We start from the raw sequence: 27,906 nt of genomic DNA on the forward strand, positions 1-27,906 counted from the left end.
GGAGGCTCAGATGAGCCCCTGCTGACTTGAGAGAGAAAGAGACCAGGCGGGAGTGCTGAGAGGAACTGGAAGAAGAAAAAGAATTCCCAAACTCTGAAGAGCTCACTAACCATGAGTAGCGCTGTGTTGGTGACTCGCCTCCCGGATCCCAGCAGCAGCTTCCGAGAGGATGCGCCTCGGCCCCCGGTTCCCGGGGAAGAAGGGGAGACTCCACCGTGCCAGTCCGGAGTGGGCAAGGGCCAGGCCACCAAACCCATGCCTGTCTCCTCCAACGCCAGGCGGAATGAAGATGGATTGGGGGAGCCAGAGGGGCGGGCATCCCCCGATTCCCCTCTGACCAGGTGGACAAAGTCCTTGCACTCTTTGTTGGGAGACCAAGACGGTGCTTACCTTTTCCGGACCTTCCTGGAGAGGGAGAAATGTGTGGATACCTTAGACTTCTGGTTTGCCTGCAATGGATTCAGGCAGATGAACCTGAAGGATACTAAAACTTTGCGAGTAGCCAAAGCAATCTACAAAAGGTACATCGAGAACAACAGCATCGTCTCCAAGCAGCTGAAACCTGCCACCAAGACCTACATAAGAGATGGCATCAAGAACCAGCAAATTGACTCCATCATGTTCGACCAGGCGCAGACCGAGATCCAGTCGGTGATGGAGGAAAATGCCTACCAGATGTTTTTGACTTCTGATATATACCTCGAATATGTGAGGAGTGGGGGAGAAAACACAGCCTACATGAGTAACTCGGGACTGGGGAGCCTAAAGGTCTTGTGTGGCTACCTCCCCACCTTGAATGAAGAAGAGGAGTGGACTTGTGCTGACTTCAAGTGCAAACTTTCACCTACTGTGGTCGGCTTGTCCAGCAAAACCCTGAGGGCCACAGTGGGTGTGAGGTCCATGGAAACTGTTGAAAATGGATACAGGTAAGACTTTGGTAGGGGCTGGTGTGGGTGGGATTTGCCGGATGGTCCTGGCCTTACAGATGTTTTGAGTTAAGTAGGGTGGTTGGACGGACGGACGGACGGACGGATGGATGGATGTGTTTCAGAGGCTGAGGGAAGGTCTGTTGAGAGCTGGGACCGCTGGCCATGAATGCTTTGATCTTGCTTTTTGTTGTTTAAAGGGGGTGTGTGTGGAAGTGATGCACGCACAGCTAAATACTTGCAGTCTTCCCGTGCTGACTTCAAACAGTGGCAAACAGTATTCATTAATGTGGGTTACTTATTATCCTGGTCAAGAGTCTCCGAAGGGGTGATAGAGAGAAAGGACTAAGCAGCTTTTGATGCCTCTGAGTCACCAGACCCACTAAGCACTGGTTTGGGAAGGGGTCATTTCCCCACTAGTCAGCAAAGAGCTGGAAGTAATGTGGCTGGGAGGCAACTGGGTTGTGGTGAAGGCACAGGAAATAACGTGTACACCCGCTGAGGGGTAAGTAGGATCTTTTGAACTTTTTGTGTTAAGATAAGAGGCAGCAATTGGCTTAATGACTGAGCTTGTGGCTCTCTTTGTAGAATTAGACATTACCAGCAAGAAACTCTTCTGTCTCAGGGAAGGCCCTTCTACGAGGGCAGGCCCAGTGACTTTCTTGAATGAAGGGCCCTTAGCCTTAGTGTCTGCTGGTCTGTTAATCCAGATTTTAGAGGCTCACGAGCCTAAGGGTCAGACCTTAGTTGGTTATTTGGTGGCTAGTGTTTTGGAGAAGAGATCTTGGTGCAGGAGTACTAGGCTGTGGAGTGCTTTCTCTTTTTGAGGCTTCAAAGACAAACAGTACTTTACGGAACAGCCAAGTCTTAAAATTCTTGACCTTTGCAGGCAACTTCAGACCTCCTGTTAGAATTGAATTTTACTCTTTCTTTGCCTTTCCCCACTTCCAAATACCCAAAAAGAGAATGCATGTCTTAGTTCTAGCTTGTTGCCTGTGACCTGCAGGGCCGGAGGCCGGTGGTGGCACTTGATTGCTGTCCACTTGACTGATGTCAGAATGGCTTATCTTGTTACCTGGGAAGTTCTCTGTGTCAGGGACCCAGGATGCAGTCTTGATAGCCATCTCGGAAGACTTCCCCCTCTCTGTAGGGTGTGGCTGCCACTGTCCCAAAGTAGGAACAGCAACAAGGTACTGGATAGTTGATCCGCAGCTCCTTGAGTTGGGATAGGTGGGTAGTTCTGAGCCTAGCAAGCCGTGATTTAATGTTGATTGCTAGTAAGAAGGGGAAGTTCTAGTTTGCCAACCACCAGGGGGCGCACTTACAGCCGCACAAGCCAGTTCACCAGTGCTCAGACATCTATCTGGCCTATACCTAAATAAAACTGGGTTGGCTTTTGCAAGGAGACAGGATCACATGAGGTGGTTGTTTTGGTGTCTTTAAGCTTATGGAGTCAGGATGTTTTGGAGGAAGATTCTGGGTCTGGCCTCTGCAGCAGGACAGTCCCTGGGCACCTGCTTCTCCTGGCGAGGTCCATTTTGAGGGCATGTGGGTAAGCCTCTGCTTCTGGCCTCCTTGCCCTCCGGCTTGGCAGCTGCAGCGGAGACTCCTTAGGGCCTGTGGTAAGCCTGCCTCTCCAGGGGCCTTCTGACAGTGGGGCCTCTGTCTCCTAGTGTCAGTCAGCCCCAGAGTGTCACCTTTGTGAATGGCCCAGTGTGGGGTTTGGAAGACATCCTAAGAAAGTGCTCCCCAGGCACGACCCGGCTGTGACTCTTCTCCTCGTAGGTGACAGTGGGGACCCAGCCTTGCTCACCTCCTCCCTCTTTCGTATCCCTTTATTTGGGATAGGCATTTATCAGCATTAATATCTTGTCAGAGATTACTTTTGTGAAGCTTTTGAGATCCTCGAGGCTAGGGCAGAAGATTGTGTTTTCCGGTGCAGCCTTCTTGGTTGTGAACTGGAGACACAGTTGATGTCTAGCGATGGGAATTTTTGTTGACCTTGAGAATTTCCGTACTAGATTGATGTGGGCTTTCTCCCACTGCTGGATTGGAATGAAGCATTTACCTGGACTGCATGGAGCCCATACGTATTGGGCACTGTGAAAGAATTTAAGTCATGTCCTGATGGCTTCATTTCATCAGTACTGGGGATCCCCAGCCCTTAATTTCATTTTAACATGCAAGATATTCGAGTGTGTGTATCATGTATTGGGAAGTATCTTGAGGTATTCAGAGGCCTGGGTTCTAGCTGGGATCACTCACTACGCCAACTGAAACATTTCTCAGTCCCACATGCCCATCTGTGAAATGGGTGGGCACCATCCCTTCCATGCCCTACGTAGCGTTGTGCTTAGGATCAAAATAATAAACTTGAAAGCCTTTTCTAAAGGGAAACGTTTTTAAAAGGTAAAAGTGTTATAATTAGCATAATGAATGATAATAACTGGGTATGTTGAAAGGAGCAACGAGGTTGGCCTATCACTTTTAAAGGGTGACTCGGGACTTAGCTCATTTTTCGTCATTTTTCGTCGCAAGGTCTCAAAATGTCTCCTTCCCGCCCCTCACCCTTCTGTACCTGTTGACCATAGTCAGATCTGCCTTTCCAGCTGGTTCTTGTCACGCAGGGCCCCATCTGATTCCAGTACTCATCATTGCACGAGGCACCTGGCGTGGAGGGTGGATGGTAGGGAAGTGAGGGAGACAGAAAACGTGTGCCCTGCCCAGGGTTCTTCTTGGCTGTTGAGTCGTCCTGGCAGCCGGACGCCCAGGGCACTGGCTGGTCTTCCAGGCCCTGTTTACCTTGGACACTCAAATGAGCCTCATTTTTAATGACTTGTTTGTGTCCTTACTGATTTGGTGTCAGGTTTAATATAAATAGTTGGGACGGAAGAGCAGGAATTACCCTCCAGAGGGAAGGGCCCTGGTTTGCGAGTGGTTGAGTGGGATGCCTAGGCTTTTGATGGCCTCTATAAATAACCGAGAGCAGAAGTGAGCTGTTGGTGGAAGCCTGTGTAAGAGCCCAGCACAAGCGCACGCAGTGTTGAGGTGTGTGCGGAGGGGGCTGTGGGCACCGGCGCCCAGCCCAGCATTTATTTTGGGAATGAGAATACAGTCGTGGGTGCACAGAGCACTCCCTGTGCCCTTTTTCTTTCTTCCTGGGCCCTGGGCTGGTCTCCTCTGCCTCCCATCTTGCTGCTCTGCTCTGGCCTCACTTAAAACCCAACAGGCCCAGCAGGTGGCCTTCTGCTGGTCTCTGAAAGAACTGGCTGGTGGGGCCCATTTTTGTGAGAAGCCATCCGAAGCAAGCTTAGTTTCAGCTGTCAAAGAGCATGAGGCCATAGCACGGACAAGCTGGGAGCAAGCAGTAGCCAGCAAAGAGGCTAAAGCTTCGATGGAATGAAGTCAGTTGGCCGAAACACACTTGTCAAACTTACGGCTGGTTCCCAAAGGCACTGACTTCTCGCTGTCCCCCATTTCATCTTGCCTTCAGGATGTGCGCTGAAGAGGGTGTTACCTTTAGAGCCATGACCTTGTGAGTTAAGTTGTCAGAGGCTCTTGGGAAGCCCTGATCCCAGCCTCAGAAGCAAGTCATTGTTTGTTCCACTGTCCTCAGAGGGGCCTCAAAAGGATGCCCCTTGGGTGGGATCTCTTGGCTCCTCTCTGCAGGGAGCCTTTGCTCTGGGGTATGGGAGGGGGCAGCTTCTTATCAGAATAAGAGATAAGGTCAGGTGAGGGAGGCTGAGGCAGGAGGATCCTAAGTTTCCCATTAGCCTGGGCTATATAGTGATACCCTGTCTCAGAAAAACCGAGGGATAAAAAGAAAAAGTCCGAATGAGCCAGCCACACGTTTTCTCCTTGAGGTCCCAGGAGCTTCTGCTGCCTGCCAGCTGACAAACCCTTCGTGTCCCGAGGCGGCAGACAGGCCTGTGGGTGCACACCCAGCCCAGGATGCACTCCCCAGGCCTCCTACTCTGCAGGAATGCAGAATCCCCCCAGCACTGGGAGTGGACAGTCCTGAGGAAGTGATCAGAGCATCTGGGTACAATTACTGCAGCATGTTCGAGTTTCTTTCCTTTTTTTTTTTTCTTTTAAAGTAATCACAAGAAAAGAGCTCTAATCCATTTTCTTAAAATTAATGTGTTTTTTGAGAACGTTCTCAAAATTGAGTTTCTATCTCTCCCCACAACCCTGACTCGTTTTGTTATGATTTGTGCTTTATTACAGTCAGCTGAGTCAAGAGCAGTGTATTCCATTTTTAATTACTGGCCACACAGTAGCCCTCTATTTTGGAAGTGGAGGAAGCCTAGTTTATTTTGGGATCCATGTGTGAAAGAATTCACTCCTGGGCTTTGAGTTAGGTGTCTTTTTTGTTGGGGAGGAAGGAATTTCTGTGGAGTCATTTTCTCCCCTTGGAGGCTGAAGTATAAGTCTTACATCTGAGACATTGTTGATGTGTTAATACCACCAAGATAGAAAGACTGAGGGGATAGAAACAGTGTTTCAATGCTATTTAAGGCTGCTTTGGCTTTTTTGATCTTGTACTATGCCTCTTTTGAAACTTCTCAGCGACCGTTTGATGGATCTAGGTCTTTGAAGACGGCTCAGCCAAATGTTGATCTCCTGCCATGCGCCACCAGATACTGCTGGTGTGGGAGATCCATATGTGAAGATGGGCCTGACCCTTCATGGGCTGTACAGTCTGGTCTGTGCACAGGTGCTTGGCACATGCACCAGTGCTGTGTTGTAATCAACACTTCCAGAGAAATTGGTAACATTCTCAAGAAAACAGGAGCTCTCCATTTGTGTTGGTGGTGGTTTCTGGAGGGTGCTACTGTGATAACCTCGGTTACAGGGCCCTGCCTGGGCCTGAGGGTGGAGGAATGTGGTACAGGTGGCTGTGTTTGAACTGCACATACTCTCCGTGAGTGCTGAACACCTAGGGGGGCTGTGACACGGCCCAGCTGGCTGACAGATTAGCTGGCACCTGCTCTCAAGTGTCTGACTTCTGGTTCCCGCCAGGGTCGCACAGAAGTCCTTATGCCTGCGTGCTTTTAGTCAGCCACCCTAGAGGGCTCTTTTAAAGACCCGAGCAACTACCTGACCTGTCTCCATCATTGCCGCTCCCTGGATCTTCGCTGACCATTTAGAAACCCTTTCTTCTTTCTGACTTGCAGAGCCACTTCCTCATGTTCTAGGCCTGGAAGCTGGGGGCTGACCTCCTCTTCTAAGTTCTCCCTCTGCTAGGAGGCTGCTTTCACTGATCCCTCAGCCTTCCCACCTCCAGAAAAGTCATCCGCCCTCGTCCTGTGTTCTCAGCACTCCCCTACATCCAGGGTCTGGAAACCCCAGAGGACACAGAGAGGAGGACTAGGCATAAAAGATCTTTAACCATACTCATCAGCTCTTCACAGAAAGTTCCAGGAGTTGGTGAACTGTCCTGCCTCTCCAGAGAGAATAGGGCCAGTATCCCCGGGGCAGCTCAGAGTCACCTGGCAGGAAGTATTCTGTGACTCATGTGCAACACTTCAGGTGGCACCTTCCAGCCGATCTGTATGGCCGTGTAATATTTCTGAGCCCCGGCTTTCCACACTAGCCTAGTGCAGAACAGAACCAGGGTCCCAGCTAAGGTCCAGCTGCTCTGGCTGAGTGTCCGGTGGGACAGCCCTGACATGCATACCAAGGGTTCAGTCTGTGTTTGCCTTTGATTCTTCCTACCTTCTGTAGGGGGCGGTAATGGTGGTAATGTGGATAGACTCCAAGGGTCTTGCACATAGTAGCCAGACACCCTAGCCCCAACCTACATCCCCAGCCCTCTGTTTCTGAAGGAGGGCTTTGGTTTAGAGGTCGGCAAGGTTCATCCTAGTGACTTCAGCTAGAGCAAATGCTCCTCACAGACGGGGTCTAGCTCTCCACTTTCCCATGCCCACTGTCCCCGTTGAGTGCCTCCCACCAAATGTGACAACAGCTTCCCATGGCTCCCTGTTTGCGTTCATCCCCCCTTCCAGTCCAGCCTGCTGGCACCCTGGCCCCAGGTGCTGCTGAGTTCTCTTGCTCTCCGCCCCCAGCTCCCAAGCCCTGTCCCGATAGGACAGACTCTAGTGTTACACTCAAGGCCCTCCTCTTTCTCCCCTGTCCCAGCCTTCTTAGCTGACTAGTTTGAGCCCTTAGACGCCCCAGTCTGGGGAGAGCTGTTCTCTGCCTTTCCTGGTGTCATCTTGAATTCCTGCTTATCCAACATGATGTGCCTCGCTCCCAGCTGTCCCTTCTAGAAACCTGCACTCTATCACTTGGTCCTTACACTAGTTGCTCATGCCGTACGTCTTATTTTAGAAGACCTTTCGAAAACTTTGCATTAGGAGGCAGAAAGGAAGGTGGAGGGAAAGCCAGAGGGATCCATGCCAGGCCCACCAGTTCCAGCTGTGCTGTGCAGGGCAGGGCCTCATCTGTCAGGCGGGCACAGCACAGTGCTGTCTGGCCCGGGGCGATGTGTGTCATCTCGTGGACTGGTGGTAACACCGTGCGTACCTCTCACATCCTGGTCGTATGTCCACCCAGGCCCTGGGTGTCAGGAGACTGGAGCCCTGGGGCTGCAGACACCCAGGAGCTCGGCACAGTGCCGGATACATGTGAACAGGAGCACGGAGAGCACATGCACAGGATGGACTGGAACCTTTCAGGGTCCCTCTCATCTGCCCGGCCCAGGGCTATGTAGTTCTGCTGCTGTGGCCCATAGACTGGGTTCTTTTCTGAGCCTTTTCTTTCTCCTGTAGTTGATTTCTTTGGTATCTGCCGAGCCGGAGCAGCCCAGTGGAGTGGCTTGGGGGCTCTGGACAAGGCCTCCTACAATTTCAGGCCAGAGCCCATCTCCCCTCCCCCTACTGAACTCCCTGGCTGGTGACACAAGAGGAATGTGACCCAGCAGGAGACAGGCACACTGCTTGTTCTGGGAGGAGATCAAGAGAGCGGAGTGGGGACCCAGAGGCCAATGAGACAAAGGGGCTGGAGACCCCCGGAGGAGGGGCCTGGGCCTGCCTTTGAAACAGCTGTGCTGCTCATTTCAGCCCTACAGGCCTCTGTGAGCCCTGGGTAAGGAAGGCCAGGGTGGGGGCAGGGGCATGGCAGAGGCCCTGCACTCGGCTGGGACGAGAACCTTAAACACTGTCTTGAGCTCTCCTACCTACCCTGCCTACTCTGTCTGTGCAGCTCAGTGGGCGCAGCGCCAAAGTAAGACAGTCACACTATGACTGTAGTTGTTTGCATCTCTGGATTAGGCTGACAAACCTGAGACAGGGAATTGGGGGCCCAAAACTGGATTCTTTTGGTTAGGCTTGGATATGGAGGCTGGGAGGGGGAAGATAATCCATCACGTCACTGTCGCAACTGCCACCAACTTACCTCCTTCTCCTCATGGTCTGCCTTCCTAGAGTGGGGTGTGTGTCTTCCCTGTGAGCATGTATTTGGGACTCAGGGGCTCTCTGGGCTGCCTCTGAAACATTAGCCCTTGCCCAGCCTCCTCTGGGGGCAGGAGAAGCCAGCTTGCCTTCTGCCCATGGAGAGTCCGTGGTTAGCAGGCCTCCCTTCTGTGACCTTTGCTTTCTGTCCAGGCTGTGGCTGGACAGGGCATCAGGATGGCATGAAACAGATGCAGGGTTGTGCCCTTGGTTGTTTTGAGCTCACATGATGACTTGGTTTCTGGTGAGGGTCCATGAACACACGCCTGTTGTCTTCTCTCCTAGGTCCTTCAAGAGGAGCGACCCTGTTAACCCCTATCATGTAGGTTCTGGCTACGCCTTCGCACCAGCCACCAGCGCCAATGACAGTGAGGTATCCAGTGATGCGCTGACCGATGACTCCATGTCCATGACAGACAGCAGTGTGTAAGTATCTGGTGTCCCCTCCGTGTGTACCGCTGGGCGTGTGACTCACCAGGGCACCTGGGCAGGACCGTTACATTCCCACCTGGCTTCATAAATCCCATCTGTGTGAGTGTGGACGTTTGTTTGGGACAAGGGAGTAATAGGATAGGCTGGATAGTGTTAAGCTGACAGCCTTGAAGGGGAAACTTGGGGTACTACCTTAACAGAAGAAAGCCAGAGTACAGCAGGTTAAGATGACTATGGATTTCTTGAGTTTAAAAAACCGTCTTCTAGCTGGGCGTGGTGGAACATGCCTGTAATCCCAGCACTTGAGAGGCTGAGGCAGGAGGATCTCTGTGAGTTCAAGACCAGCCTGGGCTACATAATGAGTTCCAGGTCAGTCTCAACTACATAGTGAGACCCTGTCCCCCCACCCCCTTGAAACAAACAAACAAACAAACAAACAAACATCATCTTCTGGTTGTCCCCTTCGGTACAGTTGCTTGGTTGGTCTTTGAACCTGGGTGTCCAAAGTGCATGCAGAACCAACAGGTGGGACATGGGGTGACATCAGAGGGTTTGTGTTTAGGAGTTCATTGGGGTGATCAGAGAGTCAGTTATCTTTAAAGGATCACTGTGCACTTTGCCTGCGTGGAAATGTTTCAGTGGACAGCATTTGGTTTAAGAAATGTTGGTGGAACATAGACTCTGTCAAATGTGAGACACCCTGACTGGGAGCTCTCTCCAAAGTAGTGCCCAACACTGCATCTTGTGTGGGTGGATGGCTCTAATTTTTGAAAGCCATCAGTCATTGAGGTGGTGTGATGGAGTCAGTAGACCATCAGGTTAAATTATGCTTTGATTCTTAGGTTATTGGTAGTCAAGTTGAGCTCTCCGAATGGAGAGCAGTGATTCTCATGGATCTCCTGGGGTGGGTGGGGAGTGGCTGTATGTGTAGTGGTGGCCTCAGTAACCCTGTTTCCTGCCAACCTGTGAGGTTCTGATTCAGGGGACTCATGGTGGGGCCTGGGCACATTGCCTTTCTCCAAAGGCTTTTCGCTCAGTGAGACCCACCATTCCTGAAATGGCCTTTGAAGGTTTGCTTTTCAACAAATGTTTTGGAGTCAGACTTTTGCCTGCTAAGGGAACAATGTTGAAAGGCATCCCCACTGAATGGTGCAAGTTCTGGCACACTTACTTAGACTTTGTTCCTTTTAGCTTCCTCTCATTTGTTTGAGACACTCTCCTTTCTGTTGGCCACTGTCCTTGGCCTGCGGCATGGGGCCACTGGAATGGAAAAGCTGATGAAGTTAGCTTGGGACTTTGCTATTGATTTTCTGGTGGTTTTTATTGTGTGGCCTTAAATTCCCCTGTTAAGAAAGGGCAATGAAACCTTAAGGTGAAAAGTTCCGTTTTACTAAAAGAATACCAGCTGGCATTAGTGAAAACACAGCAGAGGGGACCATCTTTCATTTGCTGTGGAGGAATAAAAAGTTTCAGAGAGGTGGGTTTTCATATTCACTGAATCTTTTTTAGAGTGTCCATGCTTGAAAAAAATTATTCTTTGGATATACATTCTCTTTCTTTCCCTCCTTCCCTCCCCACTTCCTTCTTTTGTTTGTGTTGGGGAGGGGGTGCTGGGCATTGCACTAGGGCCTTCACACTGAGCTCCCTCTCCGACCCTTTTTATTTTGAGACAGGGTCTTGCTAAGTTGCCCAGACTAGGCTAGAACTTGTGATCCTCCTGCCTCAGCTTCCCAGAGTGCTGTGATTACAGGTATGCCCCACCATGCCCAGCTGGGACATACATTTTAAAAGTCATTTTGCTCTGTTTTTACTCAGTAGTATCACGTAAGGCAAAGTTTATTCCTTCATAATTTAAAAAATTAACATGAGGTCTTATTTTCCTACTACCTTGCATTTCATAGGCTATGTGTGGTTGTGCAGAGCTATCTGCGCTGTGTCTGTTGGCGACCCCCATTCTTTAAATAGTTTTTTTTCTTTATCATTCTACCTGCTTTTTTTTTGCTACTGTCTGTGTCCTTGTTTCTGTCAGACGTCACTCTGCATTATTACTATGTGGACTGCATGGGTATCTTAGTGTTACGTGTAGAGTGAGAGTCTGAACTGAATGGAGTGACTCCTAAGTCCAGTGCAGTTCACTTAAGACTGTGAGGCTTCTGTGTAGATTTCTTAGAGACTGTTTTTGGCTTGCTTCCTGGTCCTTGGCTGCGCTGCATCCCCATCACTGAGGTGTTATTCTGGGTTCGAGGTGAGATAACTTCGGTGCGCTTCCCAGCTTCTTTCGCTCCTCACAAGACCCAGTGAAAAAGGTAGATAGTTCCTGGTGACTTTGACACACAGGAAGGAAGGTCCTGGGCATCACTGACCCTTGCTGCAAAGGCAGCTCTCAGACTCGGCTTGGTGCGGGCCCTGCCTGTTATTTGCTGTGTCTCCCCCTGCACATATATTTTTGCCATGAGAACGTTAATAGGACCAGCTGCTCAGACCTCTGAGCCACTTGCGGTTCTTTTCTTTTTATTAGTTAATAAGAATGCTTTCTTTTTTTGAGGGTTGCAGAAGAGTAAGAGGAGGACATCCTAACCCCCCACTGACTCCTCTTTTACTCACTCCCTGCCCAGAAGAAAAGTGTTTTCATCTTCATTGAAAACTGACTTTAAGGTTCTCACTCCTTCCCCCTTATCCCTTGGTAAACTTGAAGCACAGGGAAGCCACTTTCAGGCTTTGGAAAGGTTTGACAGCCACTGACCCTAGGTAGAAGGGGTAGTGTAAAGGTCCTTGAAGTCCACTGTAAAACAGACACAGAAGCTGGGCCTGGTGATGCACACCTATAATCCCAACACTGAGAGGCTGAGGCAGGAGGATCACAAGTTCAAGCCCAGCCTTAGCAACTTGGCAGGCAAGTTAGCAACTTAGTGAAAGCCTGCCTCTAATAATGCGAAGGGCAGGGGAGGTAGCTCGGTGGAAAGACCTTGGGTTCAATCCCCAGCACCACCAATGACCAAAATCAACCCCTTCCCCCAAAAGAACCAAGGTAGAAGAAGGCAAAATACCTCATTTAGTGCCTTTCTCTGGGGCACAGCAGATACCTCAGGCTCCTGCTGGCAGAACCTCCAGGTGGTATTGCTGCCTCAGATTGGCAGTGAGTAAACCAGGAAGCCAGGAGAAAGCTGGCAGTGTTGGCTCTGATCCTCCTGGCAGTGCTGGGTGGCTTGGTGCCCTATGCCAATCAAGTGGGCAGGCTGTCAGATTCAGTGTCACAGTTGGACCCACCTGGGCGTGTTCAGACCAACTGGGAGTGCAGTTGGCATCAGTGAGAGAGAGATCACCCACTTGTGGGAGTTGTGTTTCATGCTACCTATGGTGAGGACAAAAGCATCTCCGAAACCTAGAGCGCACGGGGTGGGGTCTTGCTCACACCGGCTCCTGAGGGTATCAAACTGCCATCAGCTGCCAGGCACGGGGGTCCCTGTGGCCTCTCCACTTTCTTGCCAAGCAGACTTGGCAGCTTGGGGTGATGCTAGGTACTTTCTGGCCGGTTGGCCCTGGGTATGTGTGATCTGCCCTGTATTGACGGTCATTCGGGATTCCCAGGGCTGGGATTAGAGCCCTCTTCAGAGCTCTGCCAATTGTGGGCCTCGTGCAGATGAGAGCGCCAAGAGAGAAATAAAGTGTGCAGGGGATGAAAAGCCGAGCTGAATCGCTTTCAGCCCATTGTTCATCTGGGGAAGCTTAGAGGGGATAAGAGGGTAGCAGGCCCCTTTGAAATTTCCTTGAACAAGTGAATAGGAGCGCCCCATAAAGCATGAAAAGAGCCCTGGCTGTTTCTCCTCATCACAATGGCCAGCGTAGGCTGTGAGGGGCTGGGGAGTGGGGCTGGCTGCCCTGCTGGGAGTTGGGAGGGGACGGGGCTGGGGAAGGGGGAAGAGGGGGGTCACAGGCAGCCTTCAATAGACTCCAGAAGGTTGGAGTTCATTAGGCACAAGCCTAGGGAAGCAATCGTCTCATTTGCGACAGAACCAATTAAGTCCCGGGGGCCTTTGCAAGAGGCCTGGGTAGGTGGGGCAGGGCTGGCCTGTACTTGGTTATTCGAGGGAGCCTTGCGCCAGGGCCTGGATGTGCAGAGCAGGCAGGGGCTTTAAAGAATTCCTTGCCGTCTCCCATAGCCCGCTGCCTACTTCTGCTTCCCTGCTAAGTAAAAAGCCCTGTTAAAGATGGCTGGGGATTTGAATCTTCAGTACAAGCCCTCTGAGAAGGCTATTCTATGAGCCTGTTACTCTCAAACCTGCGTTCTCAGAAGAAATGGTGTTTTAATTGTTTTTTTTTGGAAAGTTAACTGCCAGACTTCCAGCAAAATCCAAAAGCAGTCCTTAAGCATGTTGGAGGCAGAGCAGGAGCGTGGGGCCGTTCCAGGGCATCAGGCTCCGGAATCCTGGGGGCCAAGAACATGAGATGTGGCGGATGCCTCGCCACCAGCAGAGCCTGGCAGGGAGAAGTGGCAGGAATTGTAAAGGCCAAACTGAAGGCACGGGGATTTCTCCGTCTTGTCTTTTTGCACAGAGCTGCAGAGATCCTGCACTCAGGATCAGCTACATTTATAGGTTGCTTCTGCTCTGAGCATCTTCACCTCTGCAGATTGCTCTCTGTTCCATGGAGCAGGTGGCATGGGTTGTTTGTGTTTATTATTTATTTTTGTTTCCTTATATCTTATTTATGGGGGCTTGCTCTGGACACTGGGGAATGCATCTGAGTGGACTTCAAATATTATATCTTACAAACCAGGCTTTTGATGTTGGCTGTGATCAGAGGCTGCCTCAGAGAGACTGCCAAATGCAGATTGTGTGCTTGCGAGTGCGCAGGACCCTACTATTTCAAAACTTCCGGAAAACGACATTCAGGTTAGGTCAGGCCCAGCAGAGTCAAAAGGCTAAGCTAATTGGCTTGGCTTAAATGGCTGCTAAGTGGAGTCCACACTTCAGAATCAGTGCTCCCCAGAAACAGCTGGGCCCGTTAGCGAAAATGTTTATAATTAAAGGAGACTATAGATGGACCAAAACTCTGGCCCTCTTCAGCTCACAGTTTTGAGCAGCCAGGAAACTGATCATAGACTTCTAGAGCCTGAATAAAAAAAGAAGAGAGGCCTCCTTTTGGCATGAGGGGCTGTTGTGGAAGAAGATTCTTGGCTGGGGGGAATTAAAGCCACATTTCCTTAAAGGCGCCTGTAAACCTCTTTGATCCTCCCCAGGCTGAATTCTCCCCTTGCTACTCCGGCCACAAGTTGCCTTTCCTCAGTTGGATCCTTTACCCTTCCCTGCGTGCTGTGGGGTGGGGGTAGGGTGCTTATGAAGTCGTTTGTTCATCTGGCGTTCACTCTGGTTGTCACTGCTTTTCCTTGTCCTGTACCTCTACTCTTCATTTTCTCTTTTTTCTACCTTGTAGGATGAAAGCAGGAGAGGTATAAACTCATTACCTCTGATTTCTGAGGGCAAAGGAAGGAAATAGAATGAAGTCTTTTGGTGGAAACTTCAGGGTAGAGTCTTGGAGGGGTCAGGTGGGGGCTGTCCTGGTCCTCTCGAACCTGTGTTGCTTAAGCCATGGTAGGGTCCGTGATGTGTATGTCTCTTGCCTCCCCACAATGGTCAGGAAGATGCGAAGAGCAGAGCTCTCTGGAGTGTCAGGAAGAGACCCAGTCAGGAGAGGATTGTGGCCATTGCCTGGCACTCCTCCAGCCAGCATGTACTGAGTGACAGGGGGACTTCCCTACGTTTCCGGTGTGTCCTTTCAGAATGTCAGGTGGCGCTTAGGAAGTGGCACCTCCATCTTCAGACCGGCAGGAAGCTAGCTCCTCTGTTAGGCCTGGGAGTGACATCTGGAAATGGGGACCTGGGGGCTAGGCTGCTGAGTCAGGACACCTCTTCTGAACCCCAGAAGTGGCTTAGACTTGGATTTGGAGTAGAATCCTGGATTTCACTAGCATTGAGTGTTCCTGGTCATAAAAAAATGTGGTTCATGAAGGCTCTTGTGAGAATGAAGTATGATGTCTAAGCCAGCATCTGGACCCACAGCGGGTACTTGGGTTGTGGCTCTGGTGGCTTCAGGTTGGAATCTCTTGCCTTGGGTAGGATTTGGTTGCTACTCAGCCCATGTGTGCTCAGGAGAGTTTTCTCCTGTGTCTATTAAACTGTCCCAAGGTGAGGACACAGTTTTGATAAATCAACTTTAGGCAGTAGAGTAAATTGCTAGACTTGGAACCTTACACCCTTCCTGTTCCACTTTTAAGAGCTTGGTCAGATCCCAATGAATAGGAGGCTGCCTGGGAGACCTGTTTCTTATGGGCACTGGTCAGATGGCCAGCCCCTTTCCGCAGGACTCTTAGAAGTTCTTACTTTAGACTCCAATCTCTCTCTTCTCCCCACTCCCTGAACCTCTCAGTGTGATTATCTTTCATGCAGTCTTCAGCCAAGGTTTGGCTAACTGGTTTGGTTTGTTGCTCCACTGGAGTCTTCATTGTCTCCTCAGTGGCTGCTTTGTTCTAGGTCGTCAGACTTCCGGAAAATGCAGCCACTTAGGACTCTAGGTCATCACAGATAAGGAGCCACTGGTCAACCAGCTACTCCTGGATGCTCCCTTAATTTTGTTTTTTTTTGGGGGGGGGTACCAAGGATCGAACTCAGGACCTTGGCGCTTGCAAGGCAGGCGGCAGAACTACTGAGCTAAATTCCCGGCCCACTCCCTTGATATTTTTAGGTGCTGTTGACTGTCACTTGATGAGCTGGAGGTGTTTTTCTTCCTTTCACTCTGTGCTGAACACAACACCAGGAACTTGAAACATCCAAACACCTAAGTTCAGTATTTACAGCCTCAGAGTGGGACTCACCATGGAAATGTTTGAATGTTGGAGCTTCATAAATCATATCAGTGAAACAGCATCATACTTAGACCACTTTGCTGCTTTCAAGAAAGAAATTATTTTTAAAAAATCATACCAGTTTCAGGTCATTTTTTAGTGAATGGTAGCTGAAGTATAGGCTTTCTTTAAAAAAAAAAAAATCTTGCTAATTTTTTTTTGAGATGTGGTCTCCACTATGTAATCCAGGCTGGCTTTGAACTTGCTGTATTACCAAGGCTCGCCATGAACACATAACCTCCTGCGTCACCCTCCCAAGTACTGGGATTGCAGGTATCAGCACCATGCCCAGCTTTTGCTAATTTTGTTGTATGTGTTTTTTTTAATAGAATGATGGACGTATGGGCCAATACAGCTGCAGGTCTTTTCCCAGATCTCACTTCTGAAGGATTTCATTGAGCCCCCCCAACCCCCCACTTTATCTTGCAGTACTGAGGATTGAACTACAAAGCACTGAGCTATATCTCTACCCTTTTTTAATTTTTTTGACACAGTGTCTCGCTAAGTTGCCTAGGCTGGGCTTCAGCTTTAGATCCTCTTGCATCAGCCTCCCAGAATGTGGGGATTGTAGGCATATATAACCACTGTTATCCCCCACCCTCATCCCCTGCACACACTTTAAAATTAAAACTCCCCCATTCCTAGTGACTCCCTGCTGCTTTTTTTTTAATCATAGTACTTCTGACCTTCTAAATAATTTTTGCTCATTGCCTCTGCCACCCCTTTAAATTAACTTCTAAAAAGAAGGGAATTTTAACTCCTTTATCCACTGCTCTTTTGCCTCGTGCCTAGAATAAGTTTAGCGCACAGTAGGTGCTCGCATATTTTAATGACTTGTGCAGAGTACCACACAGGAGCGGCTTTCTCTTTATGCCCACATTGGTCCTAAGCCTTTGCTAATTCATTGATTGAGGGTGGTAGGATCTGGAGCCAAATGAAACCAACACAGCGTGGTTTTGTAAAAATAAATTTGGAAGGAGCCAAGAGGAAATAACGCACACCTTCACTTTTGCCTGGGTCGGATACCTGTGGGTTGGTTCCTGTCCCTGCAGCCTTTGCCATGGTGTGCTCTGAGGCACTGTTTTCCTGATGGCGCCTGGCAGTGATAACGGACTATAGAAGTAGGGGCTCCTTCACTCTGTGTTGGGCTGTTGGAGTGCAGCCGTTTTAAGACAGTAGCCAGAGAGAGCTTTCCGACCTCTTTCCAGGTGTCTCGGGCATCTGAGCAGGTGCCAGGTCCTCAGAGGTGGTTGATGAGCAGAACTGGAAGGTTGGTGTGGCACTGTGGTCGTGGATGGGCCCATCCCTGTGAGGACAGTGGTTGCGCCTGGAGATGTGTGACTCACTACCGTGGAAGCACGTGGCTGTCCTACCAGTAGCAGAGTCTCAGGATGGCCTGTGTGAGTTAGCCCATGTGCTGAAAGCATCCCCGAGGCCTGTGGATATCAGTATTTTCTTTCTCTTAGAGATGGAATTCCTCCTTACCGTGTGGGGAGTAAGAAACAGCTCCAGAGAGAAATGCATCGCAGTGTGAAGGCCAATGGCCAAGTGTCTCTACCTCATTTCCCGGTGAGTACAGTGGGGAGGCAGCTCCTTCCTGCAGTCGAGTCCTGAAGAAAAGGGATGGGAGGTGGAGCGGGGAGGTGAGGACAAAATCAGAGGAGCAGTGCCTAGGTCTCCTATGGGAAGCGGAGGAAAGGAAGAGTTGGACCAGAGGCATCACAAGTAGCCACCAGGTTCAAGATGACCTGTTTTTTGAGCCTTTACATTATGTGAGTTAAAAAAGAGAAAGTTCCTTCTGAAAAAGCAATCGAAACAGCTCCTCTCTAGAAACCAGGTAATGCCAGGGCATGACCATGTAATGGACTAACTGCATTCCCACTAGAATGAAAGGTCCCTGAGGGCACAGGAGTTTTGTCCTGTTTACCTCTGTATCCAGACTGGGAACAGTTTCTGACACATTAGGTACTCAGTAAATACTTGGTGGAGTTAGTGCAGAGGAAGGACAGTCACATCCTGGGGCCTGTCTGCTGCTTGGGTTGAGCAGCGTAGCTCGGTCACTCAAGCCACCCATGAGCCTGGTCTGCTGCTTGGCTTGGTGCTGATCCTATGCCTAAAAAGACTGAGTGATTTGGAAGAGTGGATCTCCCAGAAGATTCTTCCTGTGTAGGTAATAAAGGTCCTCTGGAACCTTTCCCTTTTAATTACACGTCACTGAAAGCAGTCAGCACATGACACCTTTTATTCTAGATCCACCCAGTTAAATTTCCTGTGTCAGGGCTGTACTTCTTAGAATAATCTTGAGATCCAGGATGCAAGAACACTCTTCCTTAGGGAGGGGAAGAGAGGACTGGCTTAACAGCAGGTGTCTGTTTATGAATCTTTCCTGCTAGCTTCAGAGACTCCAGTTGGTCTGTCTGCTTAGGCTGTGTTCAGAAAATTAACACGTCAAATTGCTAATCCCATGTTGCATTAGTGCACAGATTGTAGCTCCTAGGTACAAGCTCATCATGCAGATAATGGCAGACTTCCCTTGCCCTAAATTCAGCATATTCAGACCCCCCCCCCAATAATACAAATGACCAAAAATTGTTGACCCTGGGGTGGGGTGGATGTGTTTTGTTAACAAAGAAAAATCCTGTGGCCCTGGCTTGTAAATGAGATGATTTTGTCCTGGAGTGTGCAGATCGACCTTCTCCACCAGGCCGCGCTTTGATGGGTGTGAGTGTGGGCGCGGCAGGGAGCGGCCTGTGTCACAGCGGCAGGGACCTTCCCAAGGGCCTCGTCTCCCCTCTCCCGCGGCCGTGCCTAGGTGGTTGCTGTGGCAAAGCCCATTTCTTTGACCGGGGGAGATGTTGGCCTTTGAAAGTTGGCTTTCTGCTCCCCATACCCCAAAGCAAAGGGCAAAGCAAGGGGGAGATAAGGAAGGCGGCAGAGCAGCGGAGGGGGCAGGGGCAGTGAGATGACAGAAAAAGGACAGAAAGCTGGGCGGCGGGGGTTCTCGCTGTTTGCTGCTTTTGGCAGCGTTCTCGGTGCCTTTTTATATTCTGCACTTGATTTGGAGATGTTCCCTTTTCCCTTGATAGATCAGCTTCGGGCAGCCGAGCTCAGCAGTGTTCTGCTACTAGCCTGCAGCAGCTTTCTTCATTTTCTGTACAAAGAGATAGGGAGGAGGGGAGGAGAAAAATGAGGGAGATCGAGGACAGTGTTGAGACAACACCACCTCAAAGGTGCGCAGTGTGTGGCCAGGAAATAAATTACCACTTCTCCTCTGATCCAGGGCCGGCTCACTCCTTCCCTCCCCCTTTTCCCTCCCCCACCTCCTTTCCAATCTTATTTTTTTAAATTTCCAACTCCCTTTCTGTTTAGACTACTTTCTCTTCCTTGAGTTGATTTCTCTCCCCTCCCCGCCTCAGAGGGCTGCTTTTTTTTTTTTGATGTTTGACAACAGTCTTTGAAGATTTTCTACTTCAGAGTAGCTACTGATGGGCTGGTTGTACTACAGAGAGAACAAGCAGGGCCTCTCGGAGTGCGACCAACTGCTCCTGCCCAAGGCAAACGCTAGTGGGGACCATGGCTCTCCATGAGGCCACAGAGCCAGCGCATAAAATCTGGAGCAACACCGGCCGCCTCGCTGTCAGCTCTCCACCAAAACGTGGGGCTGCAGCACGCTTTGCTGGGCCCTGGGAGCGCTGGAGCCCGCCTGGCCCGCTAATGGTGCCCACTCCTTGTCCTCCTGCATCCTTAGAGAACCCACCGCCTACCGAAAGAGATGGCGCCGGTGGAACCCGCTGCCTTCGCGGCTGAGCTCATCTCCAGGCTGGAGAAGCTGAAGCTGGAGATGGAGAGCCGCCACAGCTTGGAGGAGCGCCTGCAGCAGATCCAAGAGGTGTGCCAGCGGGGGGCCCTGTTCGGTGCGCGCGCGCGTGTGTGTGTGCGTGCACCTGTGTGCACTGTCTGTGCATATGCGTTCAAGAGTGTGCGCACTTCCCGTGTGCACAAACCCAGGGCCTCTCCTGCTCCCTGGGCCACGTCACCTCTCCCTCCTACCATTTCAGGATGAAGAGAAGGAGGGGTCAGAGCAGGCGCTGACCTCACGGGATGGGGCACCGGTCCAACCGCCTCTGTCACTCCTGCCCTCCAGCAGCTATGAGGAGGACCCACAGACGATTCTGGACGACCACCTGTCCAGGGTTCTCAAGACTCCTGGCTGCCAGTCGCCTGGTGTGGGCTGCTACAGCCCGCGCTCCCGCTCCCCTGATCACTGCCACCAGCAGTACCACTCCCTCCCACCCGGGGGCAAGCTGTCCCCCACGGCCACCTGCCCGCTTCTCCGGGTCAAGGGCTTCCTGACCAAGCAGACAACAAAGCATGTCCACCACCACTATATCCACCACCACGCTGTCCCCAAGACCAAGGAGGAGATCGAGGCAGAAGCCACACAGCGGGTACGCTGCTTCTGCCCTGGGAGCACTGAGTATTACTGCTACTCAAAATGCAAGAGCCACCCCAGAGCTCTGGAGCCTGTGCCAGGGGAGCCGTTTGGGTGAGTGTCCAGGGGCCGTCTTGTTCTGAGTGGGACTTTTCTGCTGGCCTGAGCCTTGGGCAGGTCTGCGGTGGGGCCCACAGTCACCGGTATTTATCTTCTAGGGGGGCGCTGAGGCTGCCGCAGGGTGGCGGGTGGCAGGTGCATGGACGACCTTTCCCGTCATTGCCCCCTCGCCAGGCTGTCCTACTCAAGAAGTCCTAGAGATTTAATGGGATGCCTGGGTTGGGTGTGGCTCTTGGTTCCCCACAGTGGCAGCAGAGGCAGTGCCCTGCCCAAACGAAACGGGAAAGGCACGGATCCCAGCCTGGCCCTACCCACCAGGGAAGGAGGGGCCCCCAGCGGAGCTGGGGCCCTGCAGCTTCCTGGGGAGGAAGGAGACAGGTCACAGGATGTCTGGCAGTGGATGCTGGAGAGTGAGCGGCAGAGCAAGCCCAAGCCCCATAGGTAAACACTGCCCGCCGGGGCACCCATCAGGGAGGTATTTTCGGGGTGGCTATTTCTGCAGTCGGCTGAAAACAAATGGGACTGTTTGCTTCTGCCATCTTAATATTAGACGTTGGACTGAGCAGACCACAAAAATGTCATGTTTTGGCAATGACCCGTGGTCGTGTTGTGGTAGTTATTTTCTTCCTCTGAAAGCAGAATAGATGAGATTCTGTTGAAGTCACATTTTCCAGTTTTTCTTACCCAGTTTTTTCCTTCTGCTTTTTCCTCCTCATTCCTTGTTTAGTGCCCAAAGCACAAAAAAGGTCTACCCCTTGGAGTCTGCCCGTGCGTCCCCTGGCGAGCAAGTCAGCAGGCATCACCTGTGGGGGGGCAGCGGACACTCCCGCACGGCCCCCCGTGCTCACCCCTTTGCCCAGGATCCTGCCATGCCTCTCCTGACCCCACCCAACACTCTGGCGCAGCTGGAGGAGGCCTGCCGCAGGCTCGCAGAGGTGTCGAAGCCCTCAAAGCAACGGTAGGTAGAGGGGCATCAGAGGTTAAGGCCGGGAGGGTCAGATTTGGAGGTAGTGTCCTGGCCTGTTGCCTGGGGGGAGGGCCCTTGCCTCTGCCTCGGTCCCAGACCCTCTGCAGGTAGGAGGAGCTGCTCTGGTTAAGGGTCTCCTCTCCGGCCTCTAGAAATTGTTCTCTTTAGTTATATTTGTTCTGTCAGAGTTAAACTAGGATCTGTTTGCTAGGCGAGTCATGCCTAGAAATAGAAGCAATTTCCTCATCAATCCCGTTCCTCATAAATGTCTGTCATTTAAGGCTGGTTAGGTGAGCAGATAAGTGGCCATGGCTGGTGGAGAATGAAGTCTTCAGCAGGCTTCTGGGGCTGGGAGTGTCCCGTCCTGGCTTGTGGCCAGTTTAATGGCTGCACCAAGATGCCTTCTAGGCCTCCTCCAGCCACTGCTAACATGGAGCCTTGGTTGGGTCTTCACAGGATGGAAGTTGGGTCTGCTTTTCTTCAGGAGGCCAAAGAGAGTAGTTCTCTGTCAGCTCCCAGTTGCCATGGGGACTGTAGTGCTCCTCTGAATCCCTCGCCCTGGCTGTGTCCTCAGGTGCTGCGTGACCAGTCAGCAGAGGGACAGGAACCACACGGCCACTGGTCAGGCGGGAGCCACGCTCTTCTCCACCCCAGGCCTGGCTCCAGAAGAGTGAGTGTCTTTACCTGGCATTACTGAGACCTGCTGAGTGGCTTACATGTCAGGGTTTCCATCACGGGGAGTTGTGTTTTTGTGAAACTTTTTTTTTTTTCTTTTTTAATGGTCCTGGGAATTCAAATTGTCCTTCCCACTGACGTACATTCCCAGCCCTTTTTTATTTTCGGACAGGGTCTCGCTTAGTCGCTAAGTTGCCCAAGCTGGGCTCAAACTTGGCAGTCCTCCTGCATCAGCCTCCCAGAGTGCTGAGATCACAGGATGTACCACCCCAGCCTTGAAACTCTTTCTTTGTATGTGAAGTCACCTTGATGTTAACACCAGCGATGAGCAGCATGTGCTATCCGTGAGGAGTACAGAAGACTCGTCTATCCTGAAAATGTACCCCAAGTTTTCTGGGGCTTACATGAAGCTGTTGGCAGATAGGTAAAGGGGCCTCTGAGTCCATACATGGAAGTCATCTCCGTTCACGTTGGTGGTATGAGTATCTTGGTATGGCGGCTCGTGCCTATAATCCCAGCACTGGGGAGGCTGAGTCAGGAGGATCGCTGTGAATTCAAGGCCACCCTGTGGTGTACTTAGTGAGACCTAGTTTTTAAAAACAAAACAATGAAAGAAATATTGAGTAAACCACCTTTCAAATCTTATCAGCTGTCCGGGCCAACAGCTTTTATTTTGAGAGCCGCTCTTCACAAACTCAGAATAAATGACTGTGACCTGACCCCTTCAATTGTGTTTGTTCTGCTGGAACCAAGGTCGGCTTCAGGGATCCTGAGTTCATGCTTCCCTCCACAGCATCCCCTGACGGGGGAGAGCCCCGTGGCTCCCTGGCACTCGGTGGTCTTTCTTCCTCACTGCTGAGCACCTCAGGTGCTGCTTGCAGTGCTAGAGATCAAGGCTGAGCCTCAGGTGAGGCTGATGCAGCTCCAGCCCTGGGTGCCCCATCTGTGCTAACTGGAAGGAGACTGCTGTAATCTCCCATTTCATGGCAGCGAGAGACATGATTTAAGTTGGCACAACCAAAAGGAAGTCATCCCTTCATACATACCCTACAGACTGTGGGATTGGATTGTGCATCTACCAGTCTGACATAAGGCCTGCCCCAAGCTTCCTTTGATCTCACACCTGTGTAGCCTTAGTGCTAGGAGACCGCGTGTGTGCGTGCGTGTGTGTGTGTTGTGTTCTGTGTGTCTGCTTTAAGATGCTAAACATGTTGCATTCCATCTTACTTTCAGTCACAAAGAGCCAAAGAAACTGGCAGGTGTCCACGCACTCCAGGCCAGTGAGCTGGTTGTCACTTACTTTTTCTGTGGAGAAGAAATTCCGTACAGGAGGATGCTGAAGGCTCAGAGCTTGACGTTGGGCCATTTTAAAGAGCAGCTCAGCAAAAAGGGAAATTATAGGTAAGAGTCCTGTGGCTTTTTTCTGCTCTAGAGTTCCTTCACAACCCAGGGCCTGAGCCTGGAGCACCTACCCTGGCCTGAACAGGTCAGGGAGAGGCAGAGGAGGGGGCTTACCTTTTCTTGGGGAGGGCATTCAGGAGGGCTGCCGGGTTCCTTCTCTCCTCTCTCCCCTCATTCCTGGCAGCACAAGAGGGAGGCTGCTGGGCTAGCCAGGCTTTTCCCTGCAGGTGAACAACATTGAGGGAAAAGGAGAACAATCTGCTCTGTCAGGAGAGCTAGACTGACTGTAGCAGAGGCACTGCCTGATGTTGAAGGCCTTGGGCTGGGACTGTGGAGCAAACTGAGGGAGGGGGTGGGAGAACCTAAAAACCTCTTTCTCCTCTGGGTTGGGGACGCGGAGAGGCCTCCATATTGGAGGCTCAGAGAAGAGCAGACACCTTGGCTAAGAAAAGCCAGCAGCACTTTTCTCACTCATCCTGTCGGCCTGAAGAACTTCCTCCCCAGGCTGGACAGGTCCTGTGTTCTTTGGTCTGCAACAAATAAGTTGGCCAAACCTGGGAGTGGGGCTGGCCGTGCCTTCTGCCTGGGCCTCGGCCTCCGCCTCACTGCCGTCTCTCCCTGGGGCCTTGGGAAGGGAACTTGACCTGCAGCCTCCTTTCCTCCTCCACGTAGTGGAGGTGCCCTGACCTTGCTGGGCCCTTGACAGACTTCGATCAGCGAGGAGGAAGGAGGACAGCTCTGGCCTGTTTCTCAGTCTCCTTCCTCTTTAATGGGGCAGCAGGTAACTGCCTCAGTTCATCCAGAGTGCTGCCTGCCCTTTCTCCGTGGCCTGTGTCGTGCTCATGTGGACTCTGCTATCTGTTTCTCAGTCTCCTTCCTCTTAATGGGGCAGCAGGTAACTGCCTGAGTTCATCCAGAGTGCTGCCTGCCCTTTCTCCGTGGCCTGTGTCGTGCTCATGTGGACTCTGCTGGTGCAGGGCACTAGGTCAAGGCACCCTGAGGAGTCACCGTCTTGGGATCTACCCCCGGGAAGGAGTGCTGCCTTCTCAGCTGTGTGCCCTGGGCCCTTGGCAGGGCCACAGCCCATCCCCAGCAGGTGTCATCCACTCCTGCCCTGTGGGGCCTGAGTGTGAGTGGAAAACCTGCCCAGTAGCAGCCTGCCAGGTGGGTCCCTCCATGGGACTGAGATCCTTCCCTCCAGAGCAGGCCCTGCGTAGCCTTCCCAGCCGCCTGCCTCAGGCACTTTGGACAGGGCCAGCAGTGGTACCTTTCGCAGGGGGAAGAGCTAGAGGACCGGCAGGGCCCTGTAGGTGACTGACCAGCAGGGTGTGTAGCTGGGCCCAGGTCATTCCCTTTTATACCTGGGAAGAGACGATTCTGTAAAGTTATCAAAGGGACTGGGAAGCAGGCCTGGCTGCTGCTGCTTTTAATCTTGAAAAGACACAGGTGAAACTAATTACACAAGTGTGCCCCTCCAGGGATTCGTTCTGATCTCGCTTTGACTCGGCTGGGCTTTGAGGGGAACTGCCGGTGACCTTCAGGGAGGAGAGCCATGGAGCGCTGAGCAGGGGCCTTGCCGGGAACGTGCCTCGCTCAGCCACTCTGGCCACATCTGGCTCTGATTTTTTTCCTGAGGCACATTTAATAAGCCTGGCTTTGAAGCCCTGGCCTCCCTTTAATGCACAAAGACTTGTACAAATGGTCGGCTCGCGAATTCCTTCCTGATTGGATCAGGCTGTGAGAAGCTCCTCCCAGCTGCCTTATCTCTGCCCTGGGCTGGACTCAGGGCCTCCTAGGAGGGGCGGAGGCACAGGGTGCTACGCCTGCACTCCCCAAGCCCGGCTTGTGCCCCAACATTTCAGTGTCCCCCAGTAAAGGAGCCCAGTGGAGTTGGGGCTGTGGAGCAGGGACCTGGGCTATGTTGAGTAATCTCAACGTGGCAGGGGTTCAAAAAGCAAACAGTCCCTCCAGACGTGCGAGACGCTATTGGTGCCAGATGTCAGGAGAAAGCAGCATTTGCCACATAAAGCATGTTGCAGTGGAAAAGCCCAATCCTAGGAGAAAATGAGGGCAGTGCAGCATGTTTGAAGTTCTTGGGGTGGGGCCGAGGGACTGTTGCCTCTCTCCTTGCTGGGAGAGGGTGCAGTTATGTAAAAGGCCCTTGCATGTTTGCACAGGGTTGCCGAGAGCGCCTGCCTTGGCAAACCCCAGAAGAGCTGGAGCTGGGGGCTGAGAGTGGCATTGGGATTGGACCCTCTCCTTTGCAAAAGTGGCTTTTTCCCAGCGTGCAGGCTCCTCCCTGTGCTCTGGCCATCTGTCCTCACAGGCTCCCCGAAGAATTTTGACCCCCCGAATGGTGAAGTGTTTCCCCACTGACCGGCTCCGCTGGCCAGAACACTGAAAACAAAGGCCCTGAGGAGACCCAGCTGTTTCGTTGAACTTAGCCTTATCTTCTAAGCAAGCTTTTGGCTCACCTTCATTAAAGTGGAAAAAATTTAGGAAAGTTAATTTTTTTTTTTTTTTTTTTTAAGTAAAGACAAAAACCAGCTCTAACTCTGAGACGCATTATTAAATGTTTTAGAGGCTTGCTCTGCTCCCAGGGAACTGTGACCTTCCCTCTGCAAGTGGCTTTTCAGGCTGAAAGTAACAGCTTGCAGGGGTGAGTTGGGGCTGTTTGAGGGTCTCTGCTGGGGACACCATGGGAGAGGCCCTTGCTTGGTTTCCTCCGGGAGCCCCGGGTGGACCTGGCTGAGGATGTCAGTTGCAGCTTCTAAGAGGCTTCATTTCTGCCATGCCTTGCAGTTACAAACAGTGCTAGAAGCAGGAGCACTGGGTGGCTAGCGAGGAATCTAACTAGGGGCAGAAGAGGGGGCCCTGGGTGTTTGACCCTGGGGGTGTGGGCGGGGCCGGTGGTGCCGGCCTTCCTCCCCATGTGTCCTGTAGGCAACTCCCGTTGCCCTTATCCGTGTGGACGGCAGTTAGCAGGTGCACCTGCTCTTGCAGACGTATACTTTAGCTCTCCGGGTCGGCATGCTTGCTTTAAGACAGCTCAGGATGTAGTTTCAGCAGGCTTTTCTGGTTTTCTTTTTAAGGTATTACTTCAAAAAAGCAAGTGACGAGTTTGCGTGTGGAGCGGTTTTTGAGGAGATCTGGGATGATGAGACGGTGCTCCCCATGTACGAGGGCAGGATTCTGGGCAAAGTGGAGAGGATCGACTGAGCCCCGGGGACCTGGCTTTCGCGAACCTGGGTGTGGCCTGTCTTGGACCTACACAACAGCCACGAAATACTTTGAAGGAAAATAAAACCAATGAAGAAGACAAAAGCCTAGGGAAGCATTGGCCACTGGGCCTTTGGAAGGGCGGGGAAGGTTGATTTTCATGTTTCACAAACTGGGTACTGAGATAAGAAAAACCTGAACTATTTATTAAAAACATGACCACTCTTGGCTATTGAAGATGCTGACGTTTGAGAGACTGCCATACGTAATATATGACTTCTAGGGATCTGAAATCCATAAACTAAGAGAAACTGTGTATAGCTTACCTGAACAGGAGTCCTTACTGATATTTATTGAATGAGTGATTACCCCAATCCCCAGTTTATGGATATGCTGCTTTAAACACAGAAGCGGGAGAGAGGAAGTTTTAATTCTTCTGTCTGAACTTAGGAGCTGAGCTGGGAGTGCATTAATGATTTCTTCATGCCTTGCACTGCATTTCTCCAGGTGAAGACAGGCTTGAAAACGGTGCCCTCCCATTGACACGTGCAGAAATTGGTGCATTTTTTTTCCCCCCTGTGCTGCTCTGTTTCTCAAAGGTCTTGAGGGCTGGCTGTGTTGTGACATCACCACCGTTTTGGGTTTGGTCGTGGATGGGATGGTCCCTCATGAAGGAGTGGGGATCCTCATTCTGGGGTGCAGGATTCACCCTGGAACCAGGGTGCCCCGTCTTCTAGCCCACTAGTCCCAGGGCCCAGTGGCTGAGGCCTGCTGGAGTCACTGTCTCATGGTTCAAACTTGTGCTTTTAGTGAAGTGACAGTTCCTTGTTTTTGTTGTAAATTTTTTTTTGTCTGTGGACCACAGCCATTCACGGGAGTGCCCCCCACACCAAGACACGAACGGTTGCATTTCTTCAGACACCCATCCTTCGATGTCCGGGTGCGTGCTCAGTTAATCTGTGCGTCCTGTTCGCCATCGTTCCCTGTACTATACGTCTGTAGATAGCGTACGGCAAAGGAGTAGTAATCCACTACCTCTAGTGCTTGACTTTGAATCAGTACAGTACCTGTACCTGCACGGGGTCCCGCTCCGTGTGTCGCCCTATATTGAGGGCTCAAGCTTTCCCTTGTTTTTTGAAAGGGGTTTATGTATAAATATATTTTATGCCTTTTTATTACAAGTCTTGTACTCTGTGACTTTTGTCATGGCATTTTGTTCTACTTATACTGTAAATTATGCATTATAAAGAGTTCATTTAAGGAAAATTACTTGGTACAATAATTATTGTAATTAAGAGATGTAGCCTTTATTAAAATTTTATATTTTTCAAAACTTTGGCCTTATCTTTGAAACTCGAGGGTGGGAGCCGGACCAGGAG

General features: G+C 51.3%; 1 protein-coding gene across 1 annotated transcript; it reads left to right on the top strand.

Moving 5' to 3' along the window:
• Axin2 (axin 2) lies at positions 1–27,816 on the top strand. Its single transcript, XM_010616808.2, has 10 exons — positions 1–926; positions 8,666–8,806; positions 17,180–17,282; positions 19,462–19,602; positions 19,772–20,259; positions 20,512–20,706; positions 20,993–21,223; positions 21,807–21,902; positions 23,141–23,308; positions 26,401–27,816. The coding sequence occupies exons 1-10, from the start codon at positions 112–114 to the stop codon at positions 26,525–26,527; spliced, it is 2,505 nt and encodes an 834-aa protein (XP_010615110.1). The 5' UTR covers positions 1–111; the 3' UTR covers positions 26,528–27,816.
• Positions 27,817–27,906: the final 90 nt, after the last annotated feature.

Source organism: Fukomys damarensis, unplaced genomic scaffold (assembly GCF_012274545.1).
Source record: "Fukomys damarensis isolate Sample0158 unplaced genomic scaffold, DMR_v1.0_HiC HiC_scaffold_23, whole genome shotgun sequence".
NCBI classification, from domain to species: domain Eukaryota; kingdom Metazoa; phylum Chordata; class Mammalia; order Rodentia; family Bathyergidae; genus Fukomys; species Fukomys damarensis.

Coding starts and splice junctions, on each gene's coding strand:
- Axin2 (XM_010616808.2), top strand. CDS start 112: ATGAGTAGCGCTGTGTTGGTGACTCGCCTCCCGGATCCCAGCAGCAGC. Junction 20,260..20,511: donor GTGCCAGGGGAGCCGTTTGG/GTGAGTGTCCAG, acceptor GGTTCCCCACAG/TGGCAGCAGAGGCAGTGCCC. Junction 21,224..21,806: donor TCGAAGCCCTCAAAGCAACG/GTAGGTAGAGGG, acceptor CTGTGTCCTCAG/GTGCTGCGTGACCAGTCAGC.